The sequence below is a fragment of the Temnothorax curvispinosus genome, unplaced genomic scaffold (genome assembly GCF_003070985.1).
Source record: "Temnothorax curvispinosus isolate PA1 unplaced genomic scaffold, ASM307098v1 QBEX01004532.1, whole genome shotgun sequence".
NCBI lineage: Eukaryota > Metazoa > Arthropoda > Insecta > Hymenoptera > Formicidae > Temnothorax > Temnothorax curvispinosus.
The window spans coordinates 162,053-174,085 of record NW_020214312.1 but is presented as its reverse complement, the minus strand read 5'-3'; the positions used below and the strand labels follow the sequence as shown (position 1 = coordinate 174,085).

The 12,033-nt window shown below is 41.0% G+C and overlaps 1 protein-coding gene across 3 annotated transcripts in view; it reads right to left on the bottom strand.

Annotated features, from left to right (window-relative positions):
- The window catches only part of LOC112453596 (irregular chiasm C-roughest protein-like), a 118,029-nt gene that overhangs the window by 33,276 nt on the left and 72,720 nt on the right, over positions 1–12,033 (bottom strand). For all 3 annotated transcript variants that reach the window (XM_025014425.1, XM_025014427.1, XM_025014426.1), the window contains exon 2: positions 6,150–6,493. In XM_025014425.1, coding sequence (XP_024870193.1) covers positions 6,150–6,493 — 344 coding nt within the window. The remainder of the gene's footprint in view (positions 1–6,149; positions 6,494–12,033) is intronic.

Sequence of the window (12,033 nt, the reverse complement as noted above, 5' to 3'; positions counted from 1 at the left end):
AATTCGCGATATCCCCGCCAGAAATAGAAGGCATGGGCGGAGGTTTGCGATTTAAATTACGTCGGCCGAAGTGTGTATCCGGCAGAATATAATATCTGGCTTGTGTGCGAGCGTGGTGGTAGTGAGAAAAATATACCGCGGGAACCGGTAAGGTCGATTAATCGGCCGCAGTTGCAGCGGCAGGAGCGGCTCCGGATCCGGTCGAGCAGGTTGGGCGCCCCCGATATTGCTGCCATTGCTGCTGCCGCTGCTTCTGCAAGCGATCTTAAAAGTACGGATCTCTCGTACGTATGGAGAACGAATATTGCCGGAATTACGTTGTATGCTTATAATTGCGTCAATTAATATCAGGTGGCCTGTGCGGCGGCGATATCCGGCGCTAATTATCAGAGTGGAACGCCCTCTGATCCAAGATAAATTTACGCCGAGTCGGCTAAAATCTTCGATAGATTTCAAGTGATGTTAGAAATTGTGCGCTATTTTATGTAGCTGTTTAAAAAATGATGTGTCTTTTTTTAAATGTGCAATAAAATACATGTGCAAATCAATTAAAATAAATTATACATATATAAGAATTACGAAGATACATAAGGATACGAAATAGGAACTTGAGATTTTATTCGTACTTCTATTATTTATCAAATACTTAATACATATATTTATAACGTTAATAATAAAATACGATGATGAAACTGCTCTTCTCATAATTTAAAAGCAAGTTGCAAGTAGGACGCTATTTTTATCGACTCCGTTTATCGACTGATTAATTGGCTAGACAACAGTCGGACAGGATCTGGTCGAGCAAGTCACCCCAAGTTGACTGCTAATTTCTCGGAAGGTTTTACCGCGGACGGAGAGAAAAATAAAGAGATAATAACATTTTTCTGAATACTTAAGATTTACGAATCAAATGTAGTACGTAAGATATACTGAACTGCTTTGCGTAACGTGATGGTCACCATCGGATCGAAAATACTTTAAAGGTCAAAGTTTCTTCGTTATACATTAATAGCAGCTTTATAACATTTTCTTAAGATTCCCTTGAAAGCCATTCATCGCGGTAAAGCGGTATCGAACGGTAACCATTATTTCTATAACGATAACGAGCTAATTGTTAAGAGTATAATTAAGTTGGCAGTTTAAAATATGCAAATTTTTACTAAACAATCACGCTCATTAAACAGACAGACGATTGCCTCGAAAAAGAGAGAAAGTAGAACGCGCCATATTTTTGATCAAAATCTTCGATATTATTACCTCGTTAAAGCTAGGTCAGTTTTGCTTTAGGCATGATCGCTTCATCGATTAAAATCTATTTAAGCGTATGCTTACGTGAATAACATCCGCCCGGGGTAGAAAGATTTGAAATCGATAATATCCGCAGAGTAAGTGCGGAGCGCCGCCGATTGCCTCCGTTCCGGCAACGCATCCTCCCCCAGTCACCTGTTATCGTAATAAATTCGTCCGAACGATAAGCTATTTCTAATACCAACGATCGCACACCCCGAACCCTTAATCGCACGTATCTCAGATCCCTTAAAGACATATCGTATTACACGCGGCGGCGGGTGCCGTAACGCCCGTAACAAGGTCGAGCGCGTCCGTTGCCACGCAGGCGCGCCTTATCGAAGGTGGAAATTATGACCTCGTGTACGTTTTTCCTTTCCGTGCGCCCGTGAGCTCGCGAGAAACAGGTATATCGAGCATGTAACAGAAGCGACCGCGGCGGGGGTATCCGGTCAAGCGGCTGCGGCGCGTTTCGCAGCTGGGTGCCCCGCGGCGAAACGCGACAACGCACCGCGGCGCGGCGCGGCGCGGCGCAGCGTAGCGCAGCGCAATACAACGCGATGCGCTCTGCAACTTCTCTCGTCGCATCGTCACTGCCGCTGCCGCTGCCGCAGCTGCAGCTGCAGCCACCACCGCCGCCGTCGCCGCCACCGCCGCCGCCGCTACTGATCTTATTGATCTATGGTAGAACCATTAACCATCAGAGCGTGCACCGAATGTTTCGGAACTAATTTAAACTTAGCCGCTTCTCCGCCCGCGGCATACACGACGTCGAATTAAAGACTTCGCTCTATCGCTACGCTATCGTGTGTATATTGATATGTGCGAGCCTTCGCCGATTAAAACGACCACGACATGTTGTGATTCCGTTTGCGACATCTGCTCCCGTTGGCGGTTTGCTCGGATATTGATATATTTCAAGGCGCATCTCTGCTTATCTTCCGCAACTCGAGACATATTGGTCTTGAAACAATTCTGTGGATTGCAATTAAATCATATATAAATTGAAATTAATATCGCGTAAAATAAAGAACAGAAAAATTTTGTACAGAAAATACATTCTGAATTATTCCTGAATTTAGAGCTTCTTCCTAATCGAAAGCTTTATCGCAGTAATTCAATTCTCGTTACTTGATACTTTTTTATTATTTGGATTTAGTACATCATTTTTTTGGGAGTGAAAAAAAGAAGCATTTTATAGCCTCGTGCTAAATGAATGATATAGAAGCTGACACATTATTTAGTAAGATTGATCTCGATGGGTTTGCATTGTGGTCATACGAGATAAAGCTTGAAAATGTCGAGTTTTCTTGATCCCCTTTACATTCGAATTAAATGATGGAAACGTTAATTAAACGGGTTTTCCAATAGTTAATCATAACCTCGCCACCGGCAACGAACACACACTATGTTCTGCACTAATTAACTTTCGGATGCATACACCTAATTTTTTCCTGCACCTTCGATTAATTTTTTTTCTGCTGGCGGATAATTTTCAGACCGACCTTAATCTACATTTTTGCAGCGTGGTGCAGCATTTTTCGAAAAAGGAAAAAAAAAGGAGAGAATTATTTTGCTTTTATTTTAATTGCTTCAGCTCTTCATTATGAAGCCTAGGGTTAGAAAAGACGGCGTCCAAAATATAACAACATTGTGATATAAATATACTGTATAGAGCCCGGCATACTAAATCGACAATAATTTTATGGAAATCAAGTGTTGCTACCACGGTACGTGCTATAGAGACGATGGGACGCGCTTATATGGAGAAGAATGAACGAGGACCAAGGCATCGTGCAACGGCATATTATAGTTACAAGTATATTATGGTTTCTCGGCTTAAACTGGATTTCAAACGCGCGCGAGCGTTATCGTCCCAACACACTGTGATTGTTGGGGAAGTCCGCGTATATACGCACCGAGGAGGCACACACGGCGCGGCAGTGTGTCAGCTTAAGGATATAGTGCCACCTGTACCTAATCCTACTTTTGACTGACGCGTCGTCGTCATCGAGTTTCACGAGAGATCCTTGCAAAGGAAACTTTTTGCATAACTAGATAATTCCTTTCGAAAAATTATGCTCAATTATTCTCGGATAATCGCGCGAAGAAATATAAAAATCGTATTGAAGTATTCACACGTGAACAATTGTATTCGAAACTAACTCGTGCGAAAAAAATGATATCTGAAAAAAGATAGCGACAGATTTGACGTGAACATTATTTTTATAACAACGAAAACATTCGAATAGAAAGCTTATCGCTGACAATTTTATTAGCCAAATAAACGTAATGCGATATCTTTTTTTTCGGGCTATAGGAATATTGCCGAACAATGTAATATTTTTTAACATATTGTGAATGCACGAAATGGAATATCGGCATGGAACGATACAATATCGTGGGATCACTCTATCTTCGGCAAGCCCGGCGACTAATCCTGCACCCGGCAAATACCGTAACCGAAAAACGAATAGAAATAAAAAAATAAACGCCGCGTTCGCATATACCGTTCGCGTTCCAATATGCCGACGCGCACGAGCAGGACAGCTTCGCGAAACACGTTACAAATTTTGATTGAATAAACGTTGGATCGTTTCGCTTTCGGCGCGCTGATTTTTGCGGAATTAAATGACGAATGCAGCGAGAGCGCGGAAAGATACGCACGCGTCGAAAGACAATCTATATGTTGAAAGAGATACAAACGGATGAAATAAACCAGTTCACTGCTCCGCCTCGCGCGCCATTACGTGAAAAAGCTCCGTTTTTTTTATCGCGGCATGCGCGATTACGATCACGCGTTAGATCATTCCGTTATAATATTAGCAGAATTGGAACAACTTTACGAGTTCTCGTCGCAGTTCGATTTTTACTGTGTGTTACGCTTGTACCGTTTTTCTTTTATTCACTTGTACACTCGCTCATCTGCTTGCCTTGTCACTTCGAGATCAAATACGACAACGATATCTCCGTTTATTCGCAACTATAGACTTTACATCTCGTTTGCTCGAAATAAATTTTAAAATTAAAGTTTTTTTCCGTCTTATATAGATTTGAAAGAAAATTTTGCGCTGTTATTAAACTGTATAAATTATTTCTATCTGTCATGTTGGGAAAAATTGACCGCAGTACAATTGTGCCATTAATTTTTTCACCGCGGTCCATCTCTGTCATTATTATTACCGTGATTTGCTGTCCGCGGTAAGAATATTTCATTCGGGTGTGCTTTGTTATTTGCGTTTGTGTCTCTCGAGTTTATTCGCGAGCAACGCTAACATCATCAGCGTTCTCGCTACTGAGTCCGGAGACGTGAACCGTGAAGGTCTTTATTTGAACATCACCCTTTCATTTGCCGACACAATTTACTGATTGGACGAAATTCTCTATGCCCTCGTTGCTTTTGCTATTACACATTTTGAATTAATTCACCTACGAGTATACATATATATGCCGTTACATATTAAAAATTCTGCAATAAAGAATGTCGTCTCGTGCGCCAGGTTGCGTCCCAGCGACTATTTTGTATATGGAAACGTTTACATGTGTGTAAAATGTTCCTATACCAGCAAGTGTTACGAGTGTTGGGCGGCATTTTTTAGTAACTCGTTAGGAAACTAATTTAACTTCGCAGTAGCTTTTAATGCGAACTGCATCGGCTTTATGCGACGTAGTCGACACAAGAGTAGCGCGAGGTCCATCTTTGTTTTAAAGCGTGCTAACAAAAGAGAACCTCTTTCGGAAGTGCTATAGTGAAGCGGAAATGATGGTACAACTGAAAAGGAGGTCATTCCTCGCACAAAAAGAAGCTTGAAAGTGCGAAATAAATTTTTTTTTTAAGCCATGTCGGCAGCGGTTGTCAAAATATAAATGAAAATATATAGTTTTTCTTTAAAAAAATAAAGCTTATTTTACGTTTTTCTTTTATGTATATATATTTTTTCTTTTATATGTATATATAACTTTTACAGTATCTTAAATTATTTTAAACTAACACTAAATAAAAATTTAATAACCAATGATGCTTGAAAAAATTTTTATATGATACACGAAGAGATTATCCAACGTTAAAAAAAAGATTCTAATATTTAGAACAGAATTTCTCGGAAATGCAGTCACATGTAAAAATATACAAATGTAAAAACATTATACACTGCTAACTTTTTTGTCGTGCTACGATTCCCATCTCAGATATATATGTACCTCATTATTTACTGTGGATATTGCCTTTGAGAATTTACTAACACTCAAGTTTTGTCTCTCTTCATGCATTATGCGCGAGTGTCGCTACGTCCGCAAATATATAGATCTCTAAGCGACGGGAAATATTTTTTCATGACGCGCGAGAGTCCTATGGGCCAACCGGACGAATGTGCGTACACTTTTTCGACACGGCAGAAAATCAATACTTTGCGGCCGGAAATTGAATTTGAACGAGTAAACATGCTAGCGACGTATTATAGTGTATGTTTATATACTGTATAGATTTTTAAATAATTCTTCGCCAATAAAAAGTAGTTTTATCAGTAGGGAATTTAAGCGCGCTCGAGAGAGCATATATATCGAAGAACATTAATATGATCCGCAATTAGCGTTTGAAACGTTATTTCACGAATTTCAATGCGAAAAAATTGTTCAAATTAGCTATCCAATGAACGGATTTTCCCAATCTTTTTTCAGTAACGAAAGTTAAAACAACCTTTCTAAAGAGCCTGAGACAGGAAGCTTCATATTAATGTAATCGCAAATCGCACTGTATTTTGCATAATTGCAGTATCTGCGAGCATGTTACACGGTTGGTGAAGGAATCCATTTCAGCGTGAAAATAAAATTTCCGGAATTATCTTATCCACTCATATACTTGCCTTCTTCGTCGCTACCGATCATGGCGTATCGCTCGTATCCGGTGAGATTCCTGACCGCTCCCAGGCCAAAGTCGTCCTTGGTCCATTGAATGGGCCCCTTCTGATCGAGAACTCGGCATGGAAGCGTCACCCGGCTGCCAATCACCGCGGTTTGATCCATCGGCTCGATGGCGAATCGCTGATAAACTACTTCCGTCGTTGTAAACGGCTTCAGCGTCGACGCTAGCACGGACGACGCGTTTGTCACGTTCGTAGCTACCACTGTCTTCGCCTCCATTGTCATCAGCAGCGAGAGGCAAATTATTAACGGTACCCTTCTTCGCCCGACTCTCCTGCTCTCGTTCCTGCGCAATAGATAAAAAAGATTTATTAGATCAATCGCGTGTATACTTGTAAAAATTGGATAATTATATAATACAACGCACTAATTACTATTTATCGATATTTTTTAATTCCATATCGTAAAATGGAAGTATAATACGACGTGATATATAACTGATATAAAATTCAAACATATTTTCTGTATAAAATTTGACTGAACATAATTTATATTAAGAAAAAAATCAATAAAAATGTCGTTCTTTACTACTTATACATATATGTAAAATGTTCGATCTTGGAATATTCGATCTTCTAATTGAGACAGCATGAAAAGCTGTCACTTTCTTTTCGTAAATTTCTAGCGTGCTTTCTTTCGTTTTCATGTCATTTAATGAGTATGTGGGTTGTCGTTCTTTACTCATTTGCTTTCTTATCTAATTTATTTTTATAGTCCCTTCGGATTCAAAAACGGAGTTAGAGGGCAAGGCGGCACCGGTGTCGTAAAAGAGGCGATAAAAGTATTGCCGGGTGCCAGCAATTTAGTATTGGAAGCAAGGGTCTATTCATACACGTATACGTATGCGTATGTAGCTAAGAGCACATATGGAATTGCCATTATGAGGGAAGCTTTTTTACGACGGTAATATAGTTTTGCCGTGAAAATATACTACGTCTTAACAATTATCGCGCGGAACGTTTTACGGAGTATTAAAACGGGCGATATCCTATCGGATGAAAAAAAGCGGCAGTGATCTTTATTCAGAACTAAATATAATTCAGAGATGGCTTATAACTGGCGAGCTGTTCAACTATCATTCCTTCCCATTAGGAACGTTTCCTAAGAATCGATCGTTTGACCCTTTCTAACAAAATTCCTCTCGTTCCAAGCCTCTCATTCGGCGACAGCATAAAAAGATCAAGAATGCTAATTGGCCTTTTTATCTGAGCACTGGTGTCTGAGACTCAACGGTATTTCTTAATTCAAAGCTTATGCGATATATAGATTTCGTTCAGTCTTTCACAGATAAACCTAATAATAAAATTATTACGTAAATTAATTTAAACGCGGAGATTAAGAATCGAGGAATTTCAGAGACGAGTGCTTCTAACAGATTCAACATTCAACATGTTGACTTTGAGCGTTCAGAACTGCGCGCTCATTAACGTAACTATTAACCGTTATATTATCACTTTGCAAAACAAACGGAAAGTGCACCACTCGCTCAACCGGATCTCTCAAACGTCTCATCGACCTAATCGCTAATTAATTTTTGTCGTGTCATTTATATTCGTATCGGCTATCGTTCGTCATTTAATAACGGGAACAAGATGGCACTCAGCTTCTACTCTCCTCGCTCCGTATCTCGCGTCTGTGTACGAGCCGCTCCTCCGTCATCTATCTACGTTTCCTCCGGTGCGCCGTTCTTATTCGTCGTCGGTGAAATGATCGATAGAACTGAAAATCGCTCGAGGAGAGATTCTTGAGAACGATGTATCGTTCTCGTATGTCTTGTCGGGACTCGTGCGGTCTTCGCACAGACGTGGCGCCTCGGCGTCGCCCTCTGTTATCGTCGAAGCCGTTCGTTATACTGAAGTTGCGTCCCCCCCTCTCTCTCCCTTTCTTTCTCTCTCTCTCTCTCTCTCTCTCTCTCTCTCTCTCTCTCTCAAGAGAGGATCTCTCTTCCTCTCGCGCGGTGTTCCTCGGAGAGGAGCGAAGTTACCGGGGTTCTCTCTACGAGCTAAGCGTTTCTTGTTACATCGTGTTCCGTTGGTTAGCAGATAGAGGATGTCGTAAGACGACGACTCATACGATATCGCACGCGGGTTGCTTCTTATGAGCTCAATAGGATAATAACCCCCGCGGCAGCCGCTGCCGCCGCATGTCCGCCCGAATGCTTTGAATGGAATATGCGAGTAACGAGCGTAATAATAATTGCGCTTGTGCCTCGTATTTGGGGCGTCCTCGCGTCCCCTCCGACGACGACGTGCGGTAATCGTGCGGCGCGTTACAAGGCTTCGTACAATTTCACTCATTTGGCTCCCACAAAGCGCGCTTCTTTTGACCTCCGTTAAGCCATTCTTATACGTCTTTGACGACGAACGCGAACGATATCGCGCGAGATTATTTGCCTTTGAAACGTCACACATTTAAAGATACTCGAACGATACCGCATAATCGACCCGCTCAACGACGAGATAGACATTTTCATCGTGCATCGTCAGGTTATCTTGACATCGCTCGGATAGATTTCCGTTTATTCTCCACATAATAATTTGCAAGGGGGTAAAAATAAATTTTGTATCGAATGCAATTTACTCATTTACTTGGAAAAACATTTATCATATTCCGTGACGTCTATGACAAGGCACGCCACCAGCTTACGAAACAGAATTGGGTCATGTCGGAATTGGATGGGATACGTCCCAGGCGATTTTACTACCAGTGATTTTACATGTAAACGTATATCATGAAAATATCGCACGCGCGCGTTACGTCCAACGGCTTGTATCACGCCCATTGGCTTTTTATCATTCGCGAGAGTATCGGAAATTTCGAATCGCCCCGAACGGGCGCGTAGGCGTATTCGTAGATTATGCCGCCGGCCCCGATAAAATAGAGCACGCTGATAGCAGCGTAAAACAATCAATCGTCATGTCGTTCCGGCAATTACTAGCGAATGTTGCGATAATCACTAGCGTGTAGGCAAACGGGCGTTTAAATTTAAATAAAGTCACTAATCGAGACGGAGCGTCGCGTCGAATCGGTTTGCCTGTTGGATGTCGCGTTGCGTTCGTCGGCTAGAAATTTTAGCGCTCGAGAACACGCTTCTCTCTCTCTCTCTCTCTCTCTCTCTATTTGTTCCTCTGTAAATACATTTCGGTCGGCACGCCGCGTCGCGTCGAATCGATCGCTACCCCGATTTGACCTTCGAAATCAATTTTCACGTTGCTACGTTGCACATTATTCGATACCCTGTTTTGCGATATTCAATTTTTCTCCAATCCTCGTATTTACGTGAAGGCTGCACGTTTCAAAAGTTTTGCATAAAAATAAAACGTTACAGTAACACAGGCACTTATAAAGAATATACGCTAACAGATAAACTATACAGATAATCTCAATAGCGATATGCTATTCATTTATTACCAATTTGTTATTGACGTTTATATAAATGTTTATATAAATATATAATATATATTTAGCCGGTGATTTCTGAGGTATGATTCTAATCCAGAATTATACTTGTCAAATTCATTCGCCAAGAGGAGCATAATTCGATAATCAATAGATATATAAAACAGAAACCTATAGAAGAATCTTCAATCTTTTTACGATTGCGGCTTAAACGTAAATTGAATTTACGTTTATTTTTTCGAAAAGAAAATTAGTGCAAGTTTTAAACACTGTTTGCTATTCGTGGTAAATACCAAATATTTATCGCCAATATTATTCCCCCATAGGCTTATCGTGTTTCATATAACGCTATCAGTGCGCTACATCTCTCAAAATTTACCCAGCACAGCCCAGACGTGGATCTCTAGTAGATCTCACACCTAGCGGTGGTATAATCCACCTCACCGTATACATGTCCCTCGGAAGGATCTTCCTCGTTCGAGCGTGGAAGACTCACGCCGAAGCTCAACGGCGCAACGTCACCGATCAATTTGTCATGGGATGACCCAGTATCAAAGATACGAGTCCCTTGGGTCAGTGTAACGTGTTTCTGGGAACGTTGATACATGCACACGGATACACGCGGTCGACGCGACGCGACGCGACGCGACGCGACGCAACGCGATGTGTATACACATATGCAAACACACGATGTGGCAATGTGGCATACGCTGCGATACATGTACAGTACGCCGTACGTTTGTGTCCGTGCGTGTTGTGTGCGCGCTTGTTCGCCGGTCGCACGACTATCTAAATATAACCCTTATACGATCGTGTACGCACGTATATATATGGCATGTATTCAATGGTTATCGCGATTTTCGATACTCCCCGACAAAGTCGGAAAATATTTCGTCACGCCCGCGCCGCTGCAGCTGACACTGCACCGGATAAGAGTGATGAGGGTGCCGTAGAATCAAAAATGCAGGAATCAATTTTCCGCATCCGCTCCGTTTATCCGCGCTATATCTCAAGAGGTCGCATCTCTCTTTTTGTTTCAAAGAATCCGGTTTGTAATAAAGTTTATAATAAAGAAAACTTCTTTTTTCTATATCATCAAATACTCGGATGATCACGTTTCTGCACGTTAACTTGACATCGAAAAATCTAAAATATTTATAGTTTCTCAATGCGTTTTTCAATGTAATTATGTCAAGCTTTTCTTTCTAGTTTTAGAATTTTATTTATCAGCTTGTAACACATTTAGTGATTCACCTTGGATAATTTTGCCTCATACAGAATTTAAATTTAGAAAGCTGACAATTTGATGTACACAACATTGAGATGGCCATTATTGAATAGCCATTTTATCTTATAGGATTCCTGTTTTATAGTTCTTATCTTTTGAACATCGTGCGATGGATTTGTAGGATAGAATCGGATTTGCGACCGCTTTATTATGTATGCTTTATGTATGGAATGTGACCTAACATAGTGGCGTATTTTTACTTTAAATATAAATTCTATGGTGCATCGCAGGTGTCTTTCTGTCAAAAATTTGGTTGATAATCTAATTATACCTATCGCGGATATTTATACTTGAAATGTTTTATCGTGCGCAAAATAAATTTGGAATTTTCTAAGTTTTTATTAAAATGTTTTTCAAGTAGGATGGGCAATTTAATAAAACTCTTGATGAATAAGTTAGATCGATCATTTTTTCACTTCTAACTTAATATTAATTGTAGTTTGTTAAAGTGAAGGTAAAAAAAAAGAGATATATATTACGTCGAGGAAGGTGAGAAAGGTCGGGTAATTTTCGAACTCTGTGCTGCAATTCTGTTGGGACGATTTGTATATTTTAACGCGGATAGTGCAACCTTCGCGCTTGTGCAGCGCGCAGGTCATATGGATAGATGCAACCTAATTTTTGATTGGCTCTAGGGATGGAGTGGAGGAGAGGCTTAACCTTCGATCCACGGAGAGAAGGTCGAGATTATACCGCAGGGAGCCCCCCTCGATGCAGGTTCGAATTTAAGCCTTATTCCATCATCAATTCGGCGGCCGGTATTAACGAAGCCATTAGTAGTTCCTTAACTCCGTGCAACGGCTGTGCCAACACATCTGAAGTCACACGACGAAATCGACCCATCGCCATCGCGGAATGGAACGAATATTTGTCACGTAAAAACAGGGCGCGACGAAAGTGACGTGGAAGTTACGAGAGCGCATTAGTCTTGCGTAATGAAGTTCAAGTTAGAGACGCGAATTTCGCCCATTTACGGTTATCGTGACTCGATTTATTATAGCCCGGCACAATATCAAGTTCGTAAAGGTGCGATTTCACAGAAATTACTTCGTCTTGGGAATTTTAGGATTATCCGCAGCATTTAGCTGCAGGTTGACGGTCGGTTCCAAGACGTTTTTATCCAAACTGCACTCTCTTGT